This window comes from Pelophylax lessonae (assembly GCF_965119305.1).
Source record: "Pelophylax lessonae genome assembly, chromosome: 11".
Taxonomy (NCBI): domain Eukaryota; kingdom Metazoa; phylum Chordata; class Amphibia; order Anura; family Ranidae; genus Pelophylax; species Pelophylax lessonae.
Genome location: NC_138778.1, coordinates 189,977,219 through 189,996,148, shown reverse-complemented (window position 1 = coordinate 189,996,148; position 18,930 = coordinate 189,977,219). Strand labels below are relative to the sequence as shown.

Here is an 18,930-nt window from a genome sequence, read left to right as displayed (position 1 = left end):
TGATGCCGTCTACCACCCGCCTCCACTCCGAGCCACCCGGCACCTGTGGCCTTTTCCAGTATATAGGGATCAATCTTCTGGCCGCATTAAGAAGATGGGGCAGTATACTGCGCCGGTATCGGCTAAGCGGCTGGCATGGAACGTGCAGCAAGAAGTGGAGGGGGTCGAAGGGAACCTCAACATCCAAGACGGCTTTAATCTGATCTCGGACTTCCCGCCAGAAGGGGGCAATGACCGGGCACTCCCACCAAATATGGAGGAGAGTACCACGGCCACCGCATCCCCTCCAGCAAGTAGCAGGAACGGAGGGAAAAATGCGATGAAGGTCGGCAGGGACCCTGTACCAACGAGTCAGTATTTTGTAATTCGTCTCTTGCATTTTGGAATCCACAGAGCTCGAGTGTGTAAGCTGGTAGAGATGAGTCGACCGCTCCTCAGAGAGCTCCTGGCCCAAGTCCCGCTCCCATGCCCGGAGAAATCCGGGCCTGGAAGCAGGAGCCGCCTCCCCCAGAAGTTGGTACATCTCTGATACAAGACGTGGCGGAGCCTCGTCTTGAACGAACAAACGCTCAAAGGGCTTGAGAGAGGCAGGGGGGCGAATCGAGGGGCCGTGAACCCGGAAGAAATGATGCAGTTGGCGGTACTTCCAGAAATTTAGTGGGGAACCACCCCGGCGGCCCCCCAGCCTTTCGTAGGGCAATAGCTTGCCACCCTCCAGCAGCTTACCACAACTGGCGTTCCCATCGTCCACCCAGGGGTCGAAGAATGACATCTGCTCACCCGGAGGAAACCAGAGGAAACCTCCCAAGGGCGCCAGCGGGGAGACAGGGGGCGCCAGGTCCAACAGCTTATTGATGCGATCCCAAGTGTCTAGGACCTGGGTCGTCAGAGGAGACGTTTAAGCCGACAGCCCCCTGTACTCCCGGGACAGCCAGGGAGCATAGGACAGGTTCCTACCCGCCATACACTTTTCTAAGGAAACCCAAAGCTTGGAGTGGGTATGGAAGCGCCAGTTCAGGATACGCTGAAGAACAACTGCCCTATAATAGCGACGCACATCTGGCAGGCCTAGGCCACCCAGATTTTTCGAGCGTTTCAGGGTAGTCAGTGCCAGGCGGGGACGCTTTGCGTTCCAAACAAAATCAATGAGCATGCCGTCTAGGTGGGTGAAGAAACTGCGGGGCAGGGGGATAGACAGCATTTGCAAGTAAAACAGCACCCGAGGGAGGACAGTCATTTTCACAATATTAACCCTCCCCAGCCAAGTAAAAGCCGTCTTAGTCCAATGAAGGAAGTCCTGTTTAATGTTAGATAGCAGTCGGGGGTAGTTCTGGGCGTAGAGCGTGTCGAAACTGTTAGTGAGTTGGATGCCAAGGTACCCCAGAGACGCGGTAGTCCACGTAAAGGGAAAGGCAGCCCTAAGGGACTCGGAGAGGGACGAGGGAATGGATACCGGTAGGATCTCCGACTTGGTGAGATTAATTTTAAAGTTGGAAACAGCGCCGAAGCGTTCCAGTTCCCGCATCAGGACCGGCAGTGAGAGCAAGGGGTCAGTGAGGTGGAACAACACATCGTCAGCGTAGGCCGAGAGCTTGTGTTCCATGTTGCCTACTGCCACACCCCTAATATCGCCATTCGCCCGAACCTTGCTCAGGAAAGGTTCCAGAACAAGGGCAAAAAGAAAGGGCGAAAGGGGGCACCCCTGCCTGGTACCGTTCCTGATCGGGAAGTCCGCCGATAAGCAGCCATCGACACGAACCCTAGCCCTGGGGTCCGCGTAGAGCGCCAGAATCCAAGCCATCATATGGAAACCGAGGCCCAGGGACTCCAACACCGCTCGCATATATAATGCCACTCCACTCGATCGAACGCCTTTTCAGCGTCGGTCGAGAGGATCAGGTAGGGCGGGGATTCAGGGTGTGAATTGGCCCAGTGGATCAAATGCACAGCCCGGATGGCATTATCTCTGGCCTCCCTACCAGCGATGAATCCCGTCTGGTCTAGATGAACGAGGTGGGGCATTAAAAATTTCATGCGGTTGGCCAGGATTTTAGCAAGTATCTTCACATCGGTATTTAGTAGCGAAATGGGGCGGTAGCTCTGCGGGGAGGTGGGGTCCTTGCCCTCCTTAGGGAGCACCGTGATATGCGCCAGCAACGCCTCAGAGGGGATCGATCCACCCGTGGCCAGGGAATTAAAATACTTGCACATCGGCCCCTGCAGTAACGGGAGAAATGTCTTGTAGTAAGGTTTCGTGTAGCCATCGGGGCCCGGGCTCTTGCCATTGGGCAGGGAGAGAATAGTACTTTCCAGCTCGATCGCGGTGATCGGAGCCTCCAGAGCGGAGCGCTGTTCTGCAGTCAAGGAGGGGAAGGCATGATCTGAAAGGTAGTTCTGGATCGCACCAGTCTTAGCGCGGCGAGTGGCAGAGGAGTCCCGGCCGGACAGGTTATAGAGGTCAGCATAGTAAGTCCGGACACAGCTTGCTATGTCAGAGGGTTTGTGTACTAGGCCACCCGAGGGGGTCCGCATTTTAGGCACGCAGAGTTTGGCCTGTTGTCTACGCAGCGCCCGGGCCAGCATCCGCCCACATTTGTTGCCATGTTCGTAGAACTTATGGGAGACGTGGCGAAGACGAGCCCGGACGCCACGGTCCAAGAGGCGGGAAAAGAGCACCCGAAGCTCCGTCAGGCGGGTCAAGGCATCAGGGTCACCAGTTTGTTTATGAGTGAGTTCGGCCTGCTGAAGGGAGGCCAGGACTCTTGCAAAGTCTACCTGCCGTTCCTTCTTAATTTTGGCGCCCAAGGAAATCAGTTCCCCCCGGACAACCGCTTTATGGCCCTCCCACACCACCCCCTCAGGCAGACCATCCGACCCATTCTCATCAAAATAGCACCGCAAGACCTCTGAAACTTTAGAGACAACCTGGGAGTCATCCAACAGATTTCCATTCAACCGCCACGTCCAGGACCTATGGGTGCTAGCAGGCAGGGCAAGTTCCATCAGGACCGGTGCGTGATCGGAGATCGTGATGTTGCCGATCGACGATCTCCGCAGGCACTCCAAGGAAAGCTGATCAACATAAATTACATCTATACGTGTATAGACGTCGTGCAAGGAGGAATAGTAACTAAAGTCCTTGTCCTGGGGGTGGAGAATCCGCCAGGAATCCACCAAGCGAAGAGATAAGAGGGTCTTTCGGTAATGTTTGAGGAAAGCGAAGGAGTGGGAGGATCTGCCATGGGAAGTGTCCAGGAGGAGATCAAAGCAAACGTTAAAATCGCCCCCTACTACCAGGGATCCCTCCCTAAAGTCCGCTAAACGTGCAAGGGTGGCATCTAAGAAGGAGAGTTGCCCCGTATTGGGAGCGTAGAGTGAGGCCAACGTAATAATTTTGCCCTGGAGCGTTCCCTTGAGGAATACGTAGCGTCCCTGGGGGTCAACCACGTGGTCTAGATGTTGAAAAGGACAGGCCCGGTGAATGGCAATAGCCGTACCTCGGGATTTGCTAACAGGGGAAAGGCTATGATACCACTGACTATAGAGGTGCGTGGGGAGCTTCGGGAGGGAGCGGGGGGTGAAGTGGGTCTCCTGTAGGAGAACCACCTGCGCCCCGAGCTTCTTCAGTTCCCACCACAATCTGTTGCGTTTGTGCGGGGAACACAGGCCCCGCACATTGTACGACATTACCTTAAATGATGACATCTCGAAACCAGGGTCGCGATGAGCCAGCAGGGAGGCAGCGGGGACGACATGGCGAGATGAGGAGGACCGGCCTCCGGATGTGCAGGCACAGAGGAGGAAAAGAACAAAGAAGACAGGTTGAGAAAAAATACAACATGCATGACAATAATACCACAGTCAATAAAATAAAAAAAAAAAAAAAACACAAAAGGAAAACCCGAAAATGGAGGTTGACCGAGAGATCGAGCAACTACCTTGACCCCAACAGTGGAGGGAACTAAAGGCCGGGCCGAGCGCGCCACCCCAGATGGAGAGGCACACTGGGCAGCGGCTTCGGTCCACAATAGGGGACTAAGCCCACAGAGGGAAACCTACTGGGGGAACTTAGGCCGACCACCAAGGGGAAGACGCTCTCAGGATTAGGGTAGGGACCAACAGGAAGTAGGGGACCCAACCCGCACCCGCCCAACAAGTCCCCGGTGGGAGAAAGGGGCTAAGGGGAGAAAAGAAAACCCCCCCTCCCACCTCCCTCCCGCGGAAGGAGCCAGCAGACAGCCGGCCAAAAGGCAGAAACATTGGGAGGCCATAAGGCACAGTTCAGAGCCCCAAGCAGGAGCCCCTCTACTCATTCAACAGGGCATAAGCAAAACCAGAGTCATGACTAGGATCCAGGAGGAGAGGAGGCCACACCGGGTCCCTCCGCATGGCGGGTGCGGTTACGTCTGCGTTGCCGGCGGGAAGCCGGTTGCCAGGGCTGAGGTAGCCGGATGGACGACACTTCGGGCAGCGCCCTCCTGTCCGGGAAGTCCACTAGGCCCAGGCCCAAAGCTGAAAGGAACTCCGGGAGATCATCCTTGGTGCGCAGGGTAGCCGAGGTATCGCCTTTAGTAGCTTGTAGGTAAAAGGGGAAGCCCCAGCGGTAGGTGAGGCCTGCAGCTTGAAGTGACTCGAGCAAAGGACGAAGAGCCCTGCGTTGCATAAGAGTGCGGCGTGACAAATCTTGATAAAAGTAAAGGCGTGCGCCATCAAAGTCAAAAAAAGGCTTATTCCTCATCTTACGCATAATGCTGTCCTTGATGGTGTATTTGTGGAGCTTACAGATGATGTCACGTGGGTTGTCAGCATCCTGCGAAAGGGGCCGCAGGGCCCTGTGTGCCCTGTCTATTTCGATAGGGCCAGTGGCAGGGAGGCCCAGAATCTCTCTGAATATGTCTGTCAGTGTGGGGACAATATCCCTAGGGGCCGTGGCTTCAGGGAGGCCCCGAATCCTAATATTCCCCCGGCGACTGCGGTTTTCAAAGTCGTCAAGTTGGGAGAGCAGGGCCTCAATTTTCTGATCTTGTCCCACACAGCGTGCCTGCAGCTGGGAAATAACAGGGAGAGCTTCATCCAGGCGCTGCTCTACAGACTCCACCCGGGAACCCCAAGTGAGAAGTGTCCGCCTTAAGTTGAGCGATGTCCTCTTCAAAGGCAGTCTCAACCCTGGAGACAAATCTGTCCAGGTCTGCCTTGGTGGGTAGGGCCCAAATGTGTCTCCTCAGGTCGCCATCTCCCAGGGTATCTGCAAGATCGGGGCCCCCCTCCTGGGACTCCGAGAGGCAGGGGGTGGCAGGGGGGATCGGGGTATGTACCGACCTTTGCGGGGAGAGCCCGGTGTCTGCACTCCAGGAAGGGCTGGCCGCAGGACGCGGTGAGGCTGGCGCCGCCGCTGCCGCCGCCATCTTGGAAGGCTGTGGATCTCGGCCGCGGACCTCCGGGAAGAAGGCCGGTATGCGGCCCGGCTTGGAACGATCCGGCCTTGGCGGCTGGGAAGCAGTCCGGCGTCTGGTGGACATCGTAGGAGTCGGTAAGGAGGCTGATGAAAAGGCAGCGGCGGGTGCGGAGCTGAGACAGCATGCGTCTTCACTCCTCCATGGTCAGGACACGCCCCCGAACACTATTGTTTTACTTTGCACAATTGTTGGGTAACTTTCTTTTGGGTCTGGCTTTTTAATTCTCGAAGGTTGAAAAGAACATTTAAATAAGCCTCAAACACTCCAATTCCATATTCCAATAGTTGGCAATGTAACTTCTCACCCAACTTTGTTCCTTTGGACTACTAGGCTTAAAGTGAACCTGTGCTATGCCCATGGAAAGCAATAGGTTCACTTTATTAATGCAACTAATCAGTGCAGTGCAACCATTAGTTAAGTAATGGTTGCGCTGTACTGATTAGTTGAATTTCTTCGGTTTGTGGAGTCACTGATGGGCATACTCTGATAGGTGTTGGCAGCAATCACAGTGGGCTTTTAATTTAGGCCATTGAATAATATTGGCGAGATAATTGTGTATCGAGTTTAGTTTATATTTGCGCTGATTATATATTGTTTTACAGATTCACTTTATTGGGGTGAAAAAATTGTGCAAGGTGTTGTTTTTACTGCTTTTATGATAATAAATTAAGTGGCGTTCCAATTTACCCCTTACAGAAAAGAGCTGCCTGAAAAAGTGGAGATATCCAATGATATGCACAAAGACATGGAGAAAGAACGGGCATACCAGAACAGAATTTGGAAGGCATTTCTTATATCCATTCCATATTCTGCCAGTATTGGAGGAACCGCCACCCTAACTGGGACAGCTCCCAACCTCATCCTTCTGGGACAGCTGAAGAGGTGATTATTCTATTACGATTGAATGGCCATCACTGATACATAGAAAACATGCTTTGTGGGACTCGGTTATTCCACCTGTAGTAATAATGACATGCTAGCTCCGACTTGTCTTAAAGGCAATAATTATTAGTTAGTTTCTGGTGACCTGGGATTCCCTGTTTTGTGATCCAGAACAAAGATTCCCAGACACACCCACTGCAGGCTTCTGGCTGCTTCTCACATACAGAAAATTCAGAATTAATAGAAGTTAGTGATGGCCACCACTTAGGTTTAAGGTTTCTTTAAGAGCTCAGATATGATTGAGAGATAGTAGATTACACAGCACAGGCTTCAGGAAGTACACTCCCAGTGACCTTGTGAGATGCTGTGTGTACTCTGGCTGAAATGGATCAGATAAACCAAGAGAATGTTCTTGGATAACATTTGTAGCTCATTGATTGGTTTCACTTTCCACTTAAAATCGCTCATTAAGTCCCACCTCCAGTATTAGGCCACACTCACCCAAGGACCAACCTATGTAAGGCCCACCCATTTTTGCTTATAGCAGCATATATGGTTGACTGCCTAGGGACTCTTTATATATAACCTAAATGTATTTTGTTTTGTGAAATCTCTTCAGTACTGTCTACATACAACCTGATCTACCTGTCTATGTTCTTTGCAGCTTCTTCCCAGGCTGTGATGTGGTGAACTTTGGTTCCTGGTTTGTCTTTGCTTTCCCGCTGATGATCATATTTCTTGTACTTGGTTGGTTATGGATCTCAATTTTACATGGAGCGATCAGCCTCAGGTATTGCATCTACTGGTACATTAGAAATAAAATAATAATAAAAAAGAAGATGAAACCCTAAAGCCCAAAGCCTAAACTCCAGTCTTCTGTCAAATCCCCTCCATGCTCTAGACTAGAGCTGCCCCATACCTTGTCTTCCGTTGTCAAGCACTGGTCCTCCTCCAACTTCATTCAACTCAATTCCTGTGGGCCCAGGGTATCAAGGAGCCATCTGTTGGGGGTATGTCATCAGGCCACCCTGGACTTACAGAAGAGTGCTGAGGAGAAGGTCACTGTGCAATTAAATTATGCCTTAAACACTCATCCACCAGCAGAGGAGGAAGAGGACCCATGATGTCATGTGAAAAAGAATATGGTCGGTGGCCATTTTCAGTGCAGATTTTCCTGAATTTACATTGGTTTGTCACTCCAATACACTGTGGGGTGCATTTATAAAAAACTGAAAAAAATATGACCTTCAGCTCCATCTAGTGACCATAATGTAGTATTTTTCCAAACCCCTTTATTTTTCATGCATGCATAACATTTGACCTATAGAGGAAACAGGAAAACTATAGATTTTGCCCCATTCACATAGAACATACTGTATGTACCAGCAGTTTTGTTGGACAAATAACTGTGATTTTAATTTATAAATACATCCCTGTGTATTTTAGTGCATTTCAAACATACACATCTAAATACATACAAACTGTGTAACAGAGTTTGTGATGTTGACTTTAGCAGTGCTGTAGTAAACCAACTACATTGTGCCTGTATTTCCTGTACTGAATCTTTGTTACAAGTTATAAAGTACTGCCTTACAGGTTGTAAATACTTTTGATTATTCTTACTCACACAATGTTTTTCATACGGTTATATCAGATGCAAAAGGAAAAAGAAGTCAGAGATTCGAGCGGATGCAGAGGTGAAAGCCAAAGAAGTCATAACGGAGGATTACAGAAAGCTGGGCCCCACAATGTGAGTAAAGTGTGCTAAGCAGGGCTTTTTTTTCAGGGGGAACGTGCAGGAACCCAGTTCCGGCACCTCCAGCACTGAATGTATGTAATGGCAAGGGGTGCTGGGGTGTGCTGCAGGGTCTGTTGATGCTGGCTGCTGGGGGATCTATTGTCACTGGAAGGGGATCGATTATTGCAGGGTGAATCTGTTGTTGCTGAGGAGGTCTGCTGTTGATGGAGGGGGAACTATTGTTGCTGGAGGTGGGTCTTATGCTGCTGGGGGCTTAGTTGTTGCAGGAGGGGTCTACTGTTTCTGGCTGCTGGAGGGTTCTATTGATGCTGGTTGCTGGGAGATCTTTTGCTACTGCTGGGGAATCTATGGTTGCTGGTGTGCATCCATTGTTGCTGGGGGGGGGTCTATTGTTGTGTGGGGGTTCTACTGTTGCTGGCTGCAGGATAGCTATTTTACTGCTTTTTCTTGTTACCATTAACTCGTTCCATAAAAATTGCTCAGCACCACATCATGATACTTGGTTTTGTAATCTCTAAAAGGTGTGGTACTGGGATGTGGGTAGGGGTTAGAACCAAGGGACAGTTCTTGCAGGGGGGTAGGGGACAGAGACAAAGGGTAGACTCAAAAGGTGGGGAGTTCCTGCACCCATTCCCTGATAAAAAAAAGCCTTGGTTCTAAGCACTGATTTTCCTAGTGCCTTTCCCCAGATCCCACTGTCTGCCATATAAGACTCATTTTTTTGAACATATTGTTACATTTCAGTGCATGGCCCTCTTACGCTTTAAACACCTTCTTACTCCATTTTACCTACTTACATTGAGGGGAAAAAACTTTCTCCGGTTATTAAAATACATTTCAAGGGTGTTTAGCAAATTTCATTGATACTTACCTGCTGCCATTCTGTAGATACAGAGACAGGACACTTCAGTAACTCCCAATTAAAGTGAACCTGTGTTTTGCCCATGAAATAGGTTAATTTTAATGCTGGCCCTCCAGCTGCTCGCCTTTCCTTTTCCTCTGCTGCCGCTTCATTCATCAGAAAGGGCAGGGAAAAGAAGCTCTGTATAGTCATCAGGGAATGACCTGGAACTTACACAGGGCTAGGGACCCTCTTCCTGCCCCCATGTGACAGCACTGGGTGTTGAGCCGCCAATCACCAATCTCTAGCGCTGTGATGTGGGAGAATAGGTACAAAGTCACATGGTCTCCATACTTAGAAGTGCCAGGTGTGTTACTTTTCTTCTCTCTGGGCAGAGAGAGTGAATATAGACAGCTGTAGAGTCAGCATTACATGAAAGTGCCCTGCTTGGGTCTGGATCTACATACTATAATCATCTGAGGCAGTGGTGGTCAACACTCTTCATATAGAGGGCCTCAAATGTGTGGCCCCTGACATCGCCAAAGGGCCCGTATGATATTCAGTGAATGTTATGCTGCTGAAAACTGTCAGAGATTGTAGACTTGCAGCTGGGGATAGTCACAGATGACCAACATGCTAAAAGAGATTGTCAGAGACTGCAAGCGTCCAACAGGAAATAGTCAGAGACTACAGGCAGGCTACAAGAGATGGTCAGAGACTGAAAACATGCAATAGTTGATAGTCAAAGACTACGGGCATGTTACAAGAGATGGTCAAAGACTGCAATATTGCAAAAGTAGTTTGTCAGAGACTACAGGCAGGCTACATGAGATAGTCAAAGACTGAAAACATGCAGTAGGTCATTGTCAGAGACTACAGGCATCTTACAAGAGATGGCTATAGACTGCAAACGGGCAATAGGAGATAGTCAGAGACTATGGACATGTTACAAGAGATGGTCAGAGACTGCAGACATGCAATAGGAAATGGTCAGAGACTATGAGCATGTTACAATAGATGGTTAAAGACTGCAGACAGGGCCTCCATCAGGGGGGTACAGCCAGTACTCCTGTATGGGGCCCCGGCACATAGGGGGGCCCGGACAGCAGGAAGATCGGTAGGATGACAGCATACCTCCCAACCCGGGCAGGACTGTCCCGCTGTACAGAGTCTTTGTCCGGCATAATTCTGGTGATAAATGTCACCTTCTAGCTCAGAAGGACCTGCAGCAGTGGGAACATTTAGAACAGCCAGGGATTGGCTAACAAACCAGCTGGGTGTGCACTATGCAGCCACAATGAGAGACTGCACCTGTCAAATTCATGCTGTGATGTTTCAGTAATGGGCGGGACTGCTACTCAGACCCGCCCCCTGTGTCAGGCAACACGTGCATAGGGAAAAGGAGAAGGAAGATATGGCAGCCAGCAACAGAAAGGTATTTTAGAAAGGAAATTATGTGGAAGATGGGGGACCTTTGGGGAAGATGAGGGCAGAGGAGAGGTGTGTGTGTGTTGCAGAGGTTGTAGCAGCTGGGAAGAGGTGCAGTACAGAGGCATTTACGTACATTCGCTACTATGTACAGCTTGGTATGGCACTACTCCCGATTTTTAACATTGGCCTCAATGGAGAATCTTGGTCACCTTCGTATGGCACTGCTCCCTGTCTAACATTTGCATCTATGGGAAATCTTGGTCAGCTTAGTAAGGCACTACTCCCTATCTAGCACTCTCCTGAACCCTGTGCATAATGCGTTCTAGAACCCTGCATTCTGTATCTAGCATTCTCCTGAATGCATTCCTGACCCCTGCACTCTGTAGGTAATGCATTCCTGACCCCTGCACTCTGTAGGTAATGCATTCCTGACCCCTGCACTCTGTACGTAATGCATTCCTGACCCCTGCACTCTGTAGGGGGTTAGGGTTGTGAATTTGTGGAGGGATTTGGGGGGTTGCGCTGTGAGGGGTGATTGGGAGGGATTTCTACTAGGAAGAGGGATTGGGGGAGGGGGTGATAATATAATTTTGATATTTTTGGTGGAGGGGGGGCCCTGTCAGGTAGGCTGTATGGGGCCCCAGGATTTCTAGCGGCAGCCCTGACTGCAGACATGCAAACAGCGATGGTCAGAAACTACAGGAATGTTACAAGTGATGGACAGAGACTGCAGACATGCATAGGAGACTGCAGACATGCATAGGAGACTGCAGACATGCAAACAGAGATGGTCAGAAACTACAGGGATGTTACAAGTGATGGTCAGAGACTGCAGACATGCATTGGAGACTGCAGACATGCAAACAGAGATGGTCAGAAACTACAGGGATGTTACAAGTGATGGTCAGAGACTGCAGACATGCATTGGAGACTGCAGACATGCAAACAGAGATGGTCAGAAACTACAGGGATGTTACAAGTGATGGTCAGAGACTGCAGACATGCATTGGAGACTGCAGACATGCAAACAGAGATGGTCAAACTACAGGGATGTTACAAGTGATGGTCAGAGACTGCAGACATGCATAGGAGACTGCAGACATGCATAGGAGACTGCGGACATGCAAACAGAGATGGTCAAACTACAGGGATGTTACAAGTGATGGTCAGAGACTGCAGACATGCATTGGAGACTGCAGACATGCAAACAGAGATGGTCAGAAACTACAGGGATGTTACAAGTGATGGTCAGAGACTGCAGACATGCATTGGAGACTGCAGACATGCAAACAGAGATGGTCAAACTACAGGGATGTTACAAGTGATGGTCAGAGACTGCAGACATGCATTGGAGACTGCAGACATGCAAACAGAGATGGTCAGAAACTACAGGGATGTTACAAGTGATGGTCAGAGACTGCAGACATGCATTGGAGACTGCAGACATGCAAACAGAGATGGTCAAACTACAGGGATGTTACAAGTGATGGTCAGAGACTGCAGACATGCATAGGAGACTGCGGACATGCATAGGAGACTGCAGACATGCATTGGAGACTGCAGACATGCAAACAGAGATGGTCAGAAACTACAGGGATGTTACAAGTGATGGTCAGAGACTGCAGACATGCATTGGAGACTGCAGACATGCAAACAGAGATGGTCAAACTACAGGGATGTTACAAGTGAGGGTCAGAGACTGCAGACATGCATAGGAGACTGCGGACATGCAAACAGAGATGGTCAGAAACTACAGGGATGTTACAAGTGATGGTCAGAGACTGCAGATATGCAAAAGGAGATGGTCAGAGACTGCAAGCATGCCACAAGTGTTAGTAAGACTGCAGACATGCTGTAGGAGTTGTTGGAGACTGGAGAAACATTACATGAGACTGCTAGAGATCACTGTTATTGCAGCCCCTATATAAGTTAGTGCTTTAACATTTGTGTTCCCTATAGCCGTCTTGTGCCACATTTAATATTTAAGAAGTCTAATAGAAGCCATTTTAAAGATTATTTTCCTTCACTAGAGTAAGTACCTTTGGTAATGAAGATGCAGACTACTGTCTGTGGAGGCAATAAATGCCATAGGGCCACATGAGGGGTTGCAAAAAGAGAGGATATGCAGTCACGCATCCCTGTAAATGAATGGCTGGTATATAAGAAAAGATGAAAGGCTTGGTGCAGTAAATGTAAGGGCAAGCTGAGGATGCCTGAAATTTAAGTCTATGCAGTGTCCAGAGGCTGCAGGGCGCAAGAAGCACTGCAAAAGGTTTGCAGAATTTAGATTGAGTGAATCCGTTTTTGAATAGCATTACCTGTTCAGACAATTTTGGTGACCTGGAGGTCTCTCTTTGATTTTGACCTATGTCTGGTACAGACCAAAGCTATTTTTTAATTACCTGTCAGGCCTGAGGCATCAAAGGGACAAGTCTTAGGGGGTGTAATGATGGTGCCTGTCTGTTTAATGAACGCTTCATGTCCTGGTAGGTTGTAGAGGAACACTAGGAATTTCTCATCCATATCTCATTTCTTAGTTTTGCAGAGAAAGCCGTCTTTTTCTTCTTCTGCCTCTTCGCCATTCTACTGTTCACCAGAGACCCCAAGTTCATCCCTGGATGGTCATCAGCCTTCACCCCTGGGTAAGTCATCGCTGCGTCCTTACCCTTATCCTAGAAATCACACATTTAGGCTTTTACTCATCTGCTGCTAAATGATGAGGTAATACTGTATGTATGTATCCAATATAAGGATATCCTTCCCAGAATTTTGGGTTCTAGTCATCTTCTGTTAAATGATGGGATCATTGGTCTCCAAAGGAAGGATATCCCTTTTCAGAGTTTTGGGTTGTAGTAGTTTTCTGCTAAATGATGGGGTCATAGGTGTTCAATGAAATTATATCACTTCAAGAATCTGGGCTTCTACTCATCTGCTGCTAAATGAAGAGGGCATAGCTCTCCAATGGAAGGATATCCCTTCCAGAATTTCGGATTCTACTCATCTGCTGCTAAATGATGGGGTCTTAGGTCTCCAAAGGAAGGATTTCCCTTTCAAAGATTTGGGTTCCAAAGGAGGGCTATGTCTTCTAAAGTTTTGGGTTCTAGTCATTTTTTTTGCTAAATGATGGGGTCATATGTCTCCAAAGGAAGGATTTCCTTTTGAGAGTTTTGGGTTCTAGTCATTTTCTAATAAATGATGTCACTTCTAAAATCTGGGGTTTTACTCATGTGCTGCTAAATTAAGGGGCTCTCCAATGGAAGGATATCCCTTCCAAAATGTTAGGTTCTACTCATCTGCTGTCAAATGATGGGGTCATAGGTCTCCAAAGGAAGGATATCCATTATAAAATGTTGGGTTCTAGTCATTTTTTGCAAAATTATGGGGTCATAGGTCTCCAAAGGAAGGATTCCCCTTTCAGAGTTTTGGGTTCTAGTCATTTTCTGATAAATGATGGGGTAATAGGTCTTCAACAAAATTATATCACTTCTAGAATCTGGGGTTCTACTCATCTGCTGCTTTAATGAAGTAGTCATAGTTCTCCAATGGAAGGGTATCCCTTCCAGAATTTTGTGTACTGCTTATCTGCTGCTAAATAATGGGGTCATAGGTCTCCAAAGAAAGGATATCTCTTTTAGAATTTTGGGTTCTTGTCTTTTTTTGATAAATGAAGGGGTCAGACGTCTTCAATGATATTATATCACTTCTAGAACTTGGGGTTGTACTTATCTGCTGCTAAATGAAGGGACCATAGCTCTCAAATTAGTATATCCCTATCAAAATGTTGGGTTTTACTCATCTGCTGCTAAATTATAGGGTCATGATGAATAGGTTTCCAAAGGAAGGATATCTTTTTCAAAGTTGTGGGTTCTAGCCATTTTCTAATAAGCGATTGTTGCATAGGTCTTCAATAAAAGGATATCACTTCTAAAATCTATGGTCGTAGTCATCTGCTGCTAAATGTTGGGGTCATAGGTCTCCAATGGATGCTCCATTATTGGATTATACAGTATAAGGCTGACATACTTCACACTAGATTATCTTCCCGGCTATTGCTCTGTATGGGTAGATCATATTCAAGCTTTCATTGATAGCAGACACAGCAGGATTGCTGTTAAGAATGTTAATCTTCTTGGTCTAATGCTCCCTAATACTATAATATCATTAATTCTCTGCGGTTGTTTGGCAGCTTCACCTCGGATGCAGTGACTGGGATTACCATATCCATCATTTTATTTTTCTTTCCCTCTGAAAAGCCTTCCCTGACTTGGTGGTTTGATATGAAAGGTGAGCTACATATTAATGATCGAGTTGTCTACGTGCCTCTTTCCCTACAGGCTTCATATTCATTTCTTATTATGTATCTGATCCAATTTTTTTTTTAGTTTTGGTTTGAGTAGGGAAGGGTTAGAACCATGGGCAAGTTATGTGTCCCCCTTGGGGGATTTACTCCCTCTTTTTGTTCTGATAAACAAAGCGAAGAGTTGTCACCAGAATAGGAATCAAAATAACATTTTTAATCCGTAACACATGTTCCAGTGACCAAACCAAAAAGTAGTGCAAAGCACTTATCTCCTGCGCTCTGAGAGGTGATCTTCTAACCAACTCAAGCCACACACATGCAGCTACAGTGCCTTGCGAAAGTATTTGGCCCCCTTGAACTTTTCAACCTTTTGCCACATTTCAGGTTTCAAACATAAAGATATAAAACTGTAATTTTTTGTGAAGAATCAACAACAAGTGGGACACAATCATAAAGTGGAGCGAAATTTATTGCATATTTCAAACTTTGTTAACAAATAAAAAAACTGAAAAATTGGGCATGCAAAATTATTCAGCCCCTTTACTTTCAGTGCTGCAAACTCTCTCCAGAAGTTCAGTGAGGATCTCTGAATGATCCAATGTTGACCTAAATGACTAATGATGATAAATAGAATCCACCTGTGTGTAATCAAGTCTCCGTATAAATGCACCTGCACTGTGATAGTCTCAGAGGTCCGTTTAAAGCGCAGAGAGCATCATGAAGAACAAGGAACACACCAGGCAGGTCCCAGATACTGTTGTGGAGAAGTTTAAAGCTGGATTTGGATACAAAAGGATTTCCCAAGCTTTAAACATCCCAAGGAGCACTGTGCAAGCGATAATATTGAAATGGAAGGAGTATCAGACCACTGCAAATCTACGAAGACCTGGCCGTCCCTCTAAACTTTCAGCTCATACAAGGAGAAGACTGATCAGAGATGCAGCCAAGAGGCCCATGATCACTCTGGATGAACTGCAGAGATCTACAGCTGAGGTGGGAGACTCTGTCCATAGGACAACAATCAGTCGTATACTGCACAAATCTGGCCTTTATGGAAGAGTGGCAAGAAGAAAGCCATTTCTTAAAGATATCCATAAAAAGTGTCGTTTGAAGTTTGCCACAAGCCACCTGGGAGACACACCAAACATGTGGAAGAAGGTGCTCTGGTCAGATGAAACCAAAATCAAACTTTTTGGCAACAATGCAAAACGTTATGTTTGGGGCTGAATAATCTTTCACGCCCAATTTTTCAGTTTTTTATTTGTTAAAAAGGTTTGAAATATCCAATAAATTTCGTTCCACTTCATGATTGTGTCCCACTTGTTGTTGATTCTTCACAAAAAATTACAGTTTTATATCTTTATGTTTGAAGCCTGAAATGTGGCAAAAGGTCGAAAAGTTCAAGGGAGCTGAATACTTTCGCAAGGCACTGTACCAGAGATCTTCTACTTGGCTTCTCCTGGATGCTTCGGCCTTGCAGCCCCTTTCAAGACCAGGGTAGTCTGGGACCACTGTAATCAAAAAACAAACACAAGGCCTAGCGCATTATCCTCCACAAAGGTTTTATTGAATAAAAACATAAAAATACTCACAAACAAGTTCTTGGTACATGCATATCAAAATAATATATTGCCTTCAGCATCAGAACCGGAAGATGTACCGTCCTCTAAAGCTTGCAAAGTCTTACGTGTTTCGAGGCTTAGCCTCTTATTCAGAGCCTCTGAGGAAGAGGCTAAGCCTTGAAATGCGTAAACCTTTTCAAGCTTTAGAGGACGGTACATCTTCCGGTTCTGATGCTGACGGCAATATATTATTTTGATATGCATGTACCAAGAACTCGTTTGTGAGTATTTTTATCTTTTTATTCAATAAAACCTTTGTGGAGGATAATGCGCTAGGCCGGTGCTCCCTTGTGTTTGTTATTTGATTACATGTTCCAGTGACAACTAGCTAAGAGAGGATTTCCTTCACCTCACAGAGATTTCTTCTCACTTCCTGTTGTGTCTTTAATAAAGGAAGTGAAGGAAATCTCTGCAATGGGACACATACAGCCAATAAAACCTGACAGTGGTGTTGACGTAGTATAAATCCCTCTCTGCTTTTCAGCTTAGCACATTGAGCACAAATAATAAATATCCCTCAGTAATTTTTTTGTTAAGGCCCCGTTCACATAGGGGCGACGCTACTTCGCACCGCGACCTCCGAGGTCGCGGTGCGAGCAGCGCGCCGCGACCTCGGAGCGGCCGCCACGGACTTCATAACATTGAAGTCTATGGCGGTCGCCTCCTGGTCACCCCAAAGAAGCTCCGGACCCTTTTTCTAAGTCGGAGCGACTTGTGTCGCTCCTATTAGAACGGGTCCGCAGCTTCCCTATGGGAGGCGACCTACGGCGACCTGTGAGGCGACCAGGTCGCCTCACAGGTCGCCTCAGTGTGAACCGGGACTAAAAGTTCACCAGCACTTGCCGTTTATAACTTGCAATGCTGCTGGCTCCTGCTCTCTCAGGGCTGCTTCCCCCTAACTTCCAGTCTTCACAGGAAAGCGTTAACAGTTGACAGTGAAGAAGGGAGGGATGATCAGGGGAGTGCATTGCCATTCTAAGCTGTGGGGCTGTGTGTTTCTATTGATGCACACAGTGCAGGGATACACAACTCAAGTCCCTGCATACAAGGGTGACTCATAGGATGCTGCAAGAGAAAGAAGCCACCTAAAAACAAAAAACCGGGGGTAGTAATCATGGCACCAGCTTAAACTGGAATATAGGCAAGGATTAAAAGATAAAGAAGCTGTACACTCGGTATGTAATTAGGTCATCTGCAGTAAGTGCTAAAAAAATTGAGGGTTAATGGGGTCGCAGGGCCACTGGGTTTGTCTTCACACCCTCCTGTAGTTTTCTGGAGGCAGCCTGTAGAGGTGGAGCCTATTGGGACCCTCCCACAGCTCTGCGCAGGCTATGGACAGCACAGTGATGATGTCACTGCTACTTTTACAAAGTAATACCTTGCAAAGGCATTTGGTGCACCGAAAGTGTTTTTTTTTTTTAATCCTTTGAAGCTCTTGAGGGAATTATTTAAATAAAAGATTTTTATGCTCGAAGTTCAGCTTTTATTATCAATACAGGGTATTCATAAAACTGTTTAATGGATGATTTGGATGTTTCTACCCTTCAGCTCCGAATACAGAAAATAAACCTTTGCTATCATGGAAGAAAGCCCAAGACACTGTTCCATGGAATATTATTTTACTGCTGGGAGGGGGCTTCGCCATGGCCAAGGGGTGTGAGGTGAGTGCTTGTCCGCTTTTTCTTTTTTGCTTTGTATTTGGAATTTTATAGTTTATAAGCTCCTGTTGCAACAGAAGGAGTGAGACCAGTATGGCAGGTTAAAGTTGCAAAAGAAAAGTAATTACTGCTTTGGGTGTTTAAGTATTTTCGATTTAATGTGTTTGTCTGGGCAAAATAAAAATAGATGGACATTTTCCAGTTCTAACCTCCTGTTGTTGGCTGACAACGCTTCCTCTGCTGCTCCAAAATCCCAAACAGTAGTCAGCCCTACCAGTGTTTTCCCCTGCGGGACTATAGGACACCTCTCTATTATGCTATAGAGACAAGGAGAGGGGGAAGCGTTCTGTAGTCCTGTCCTAGGATGACAATGCTGCTCCTCCTTTAAAAGGGAACTTTGGGTAAGCTGATTATCTATAGGCAGGCATTTCCAGGACTAGGCCAGTCTGTTATATATCAAACCTGTAGATTAAGGATGCTAAGAGGAGGTGCTGCCTGTATTTTAATGGCTTCCTCCCTCTTTCACTGTCTTTATTCTTCATGAGTGAAATGCCTGTTTTGGCTCTATAAAAGTACATTGGAATAATAGAAAATACCTTTATTTATCTAGACGTCTGGTCTATCCACGTGGATTGGAGGCCGATTGCAGCCGCTAGAGGGTCTCCATCCCGCTTTGGCCGTCCTCCTTATTACTATACTCATCGCCTCCTTTACAGAATTCGCCAGTAACACTGCGACCATTATAGTCTTCCTCCCAGTATTATCAGAACTGGTAAGTATTCAGTGATGCCTTCCAATCTTTGTTTTGTACATCAATATTTAATACAGGATAAAGGATTCCCAGAGCACTTGAGCAGCAAAGCAGAGCGACCTTCCTTGTGGCTGGCTTTGTCTGATTGATTTAGTCCAGATCATAATAAAGAACTGCTTTACATTTCCTTTAATGTAGTGATCAGCATTTATTTTATGGCTTGAGGGATA

The 18,930-nt window shown here is 47.1% G+C and overlaps 1 protein-coding gene across 1 annotated transcript in view; it reads left to right on the top strand.

Annotated features, from left to right (window-relative positions):
* Positions 1 to 18,930, top strand: part of SLC13A3 (solute carrier family 13 member 3) — a 70,252-nt gene that overhangs the window by 41,230 nt on the left and 10,092 nt on the right. The window contains exons 5-11 of the mRNA XM_082272978.1: positions 6,153 to 6,338; positions 7,003 to 7,128; positions 7,993 to 8,088; positions 12,907 to 13,011; positions 14,556 to 14,653; positions 17,840 to 17,952; positions 18,560 to 18,721. Of these exons, the coding sequence (XP_082129104.1) occupies positions 6,153 to 6,338; positions 7,003 to 7,128; positions 7,993 to 8,088; positions 12,907 to 13,011; positions 14,556 to 14,653; positions 17,840 to 17,952; positions 18,560 to 18,721 (886 nt within the window). The remainder of the gene's footprint in view (positions 1 to 6,152; positions 6,339 to 7,002; positions 7,129 to 7,992; positions 8,089 to 12,906; positions 13,012 to 14,555; positions 14,654 to 17,839; positions 17,953 to 18,559; positions 18,722 to 18,930) is intronic.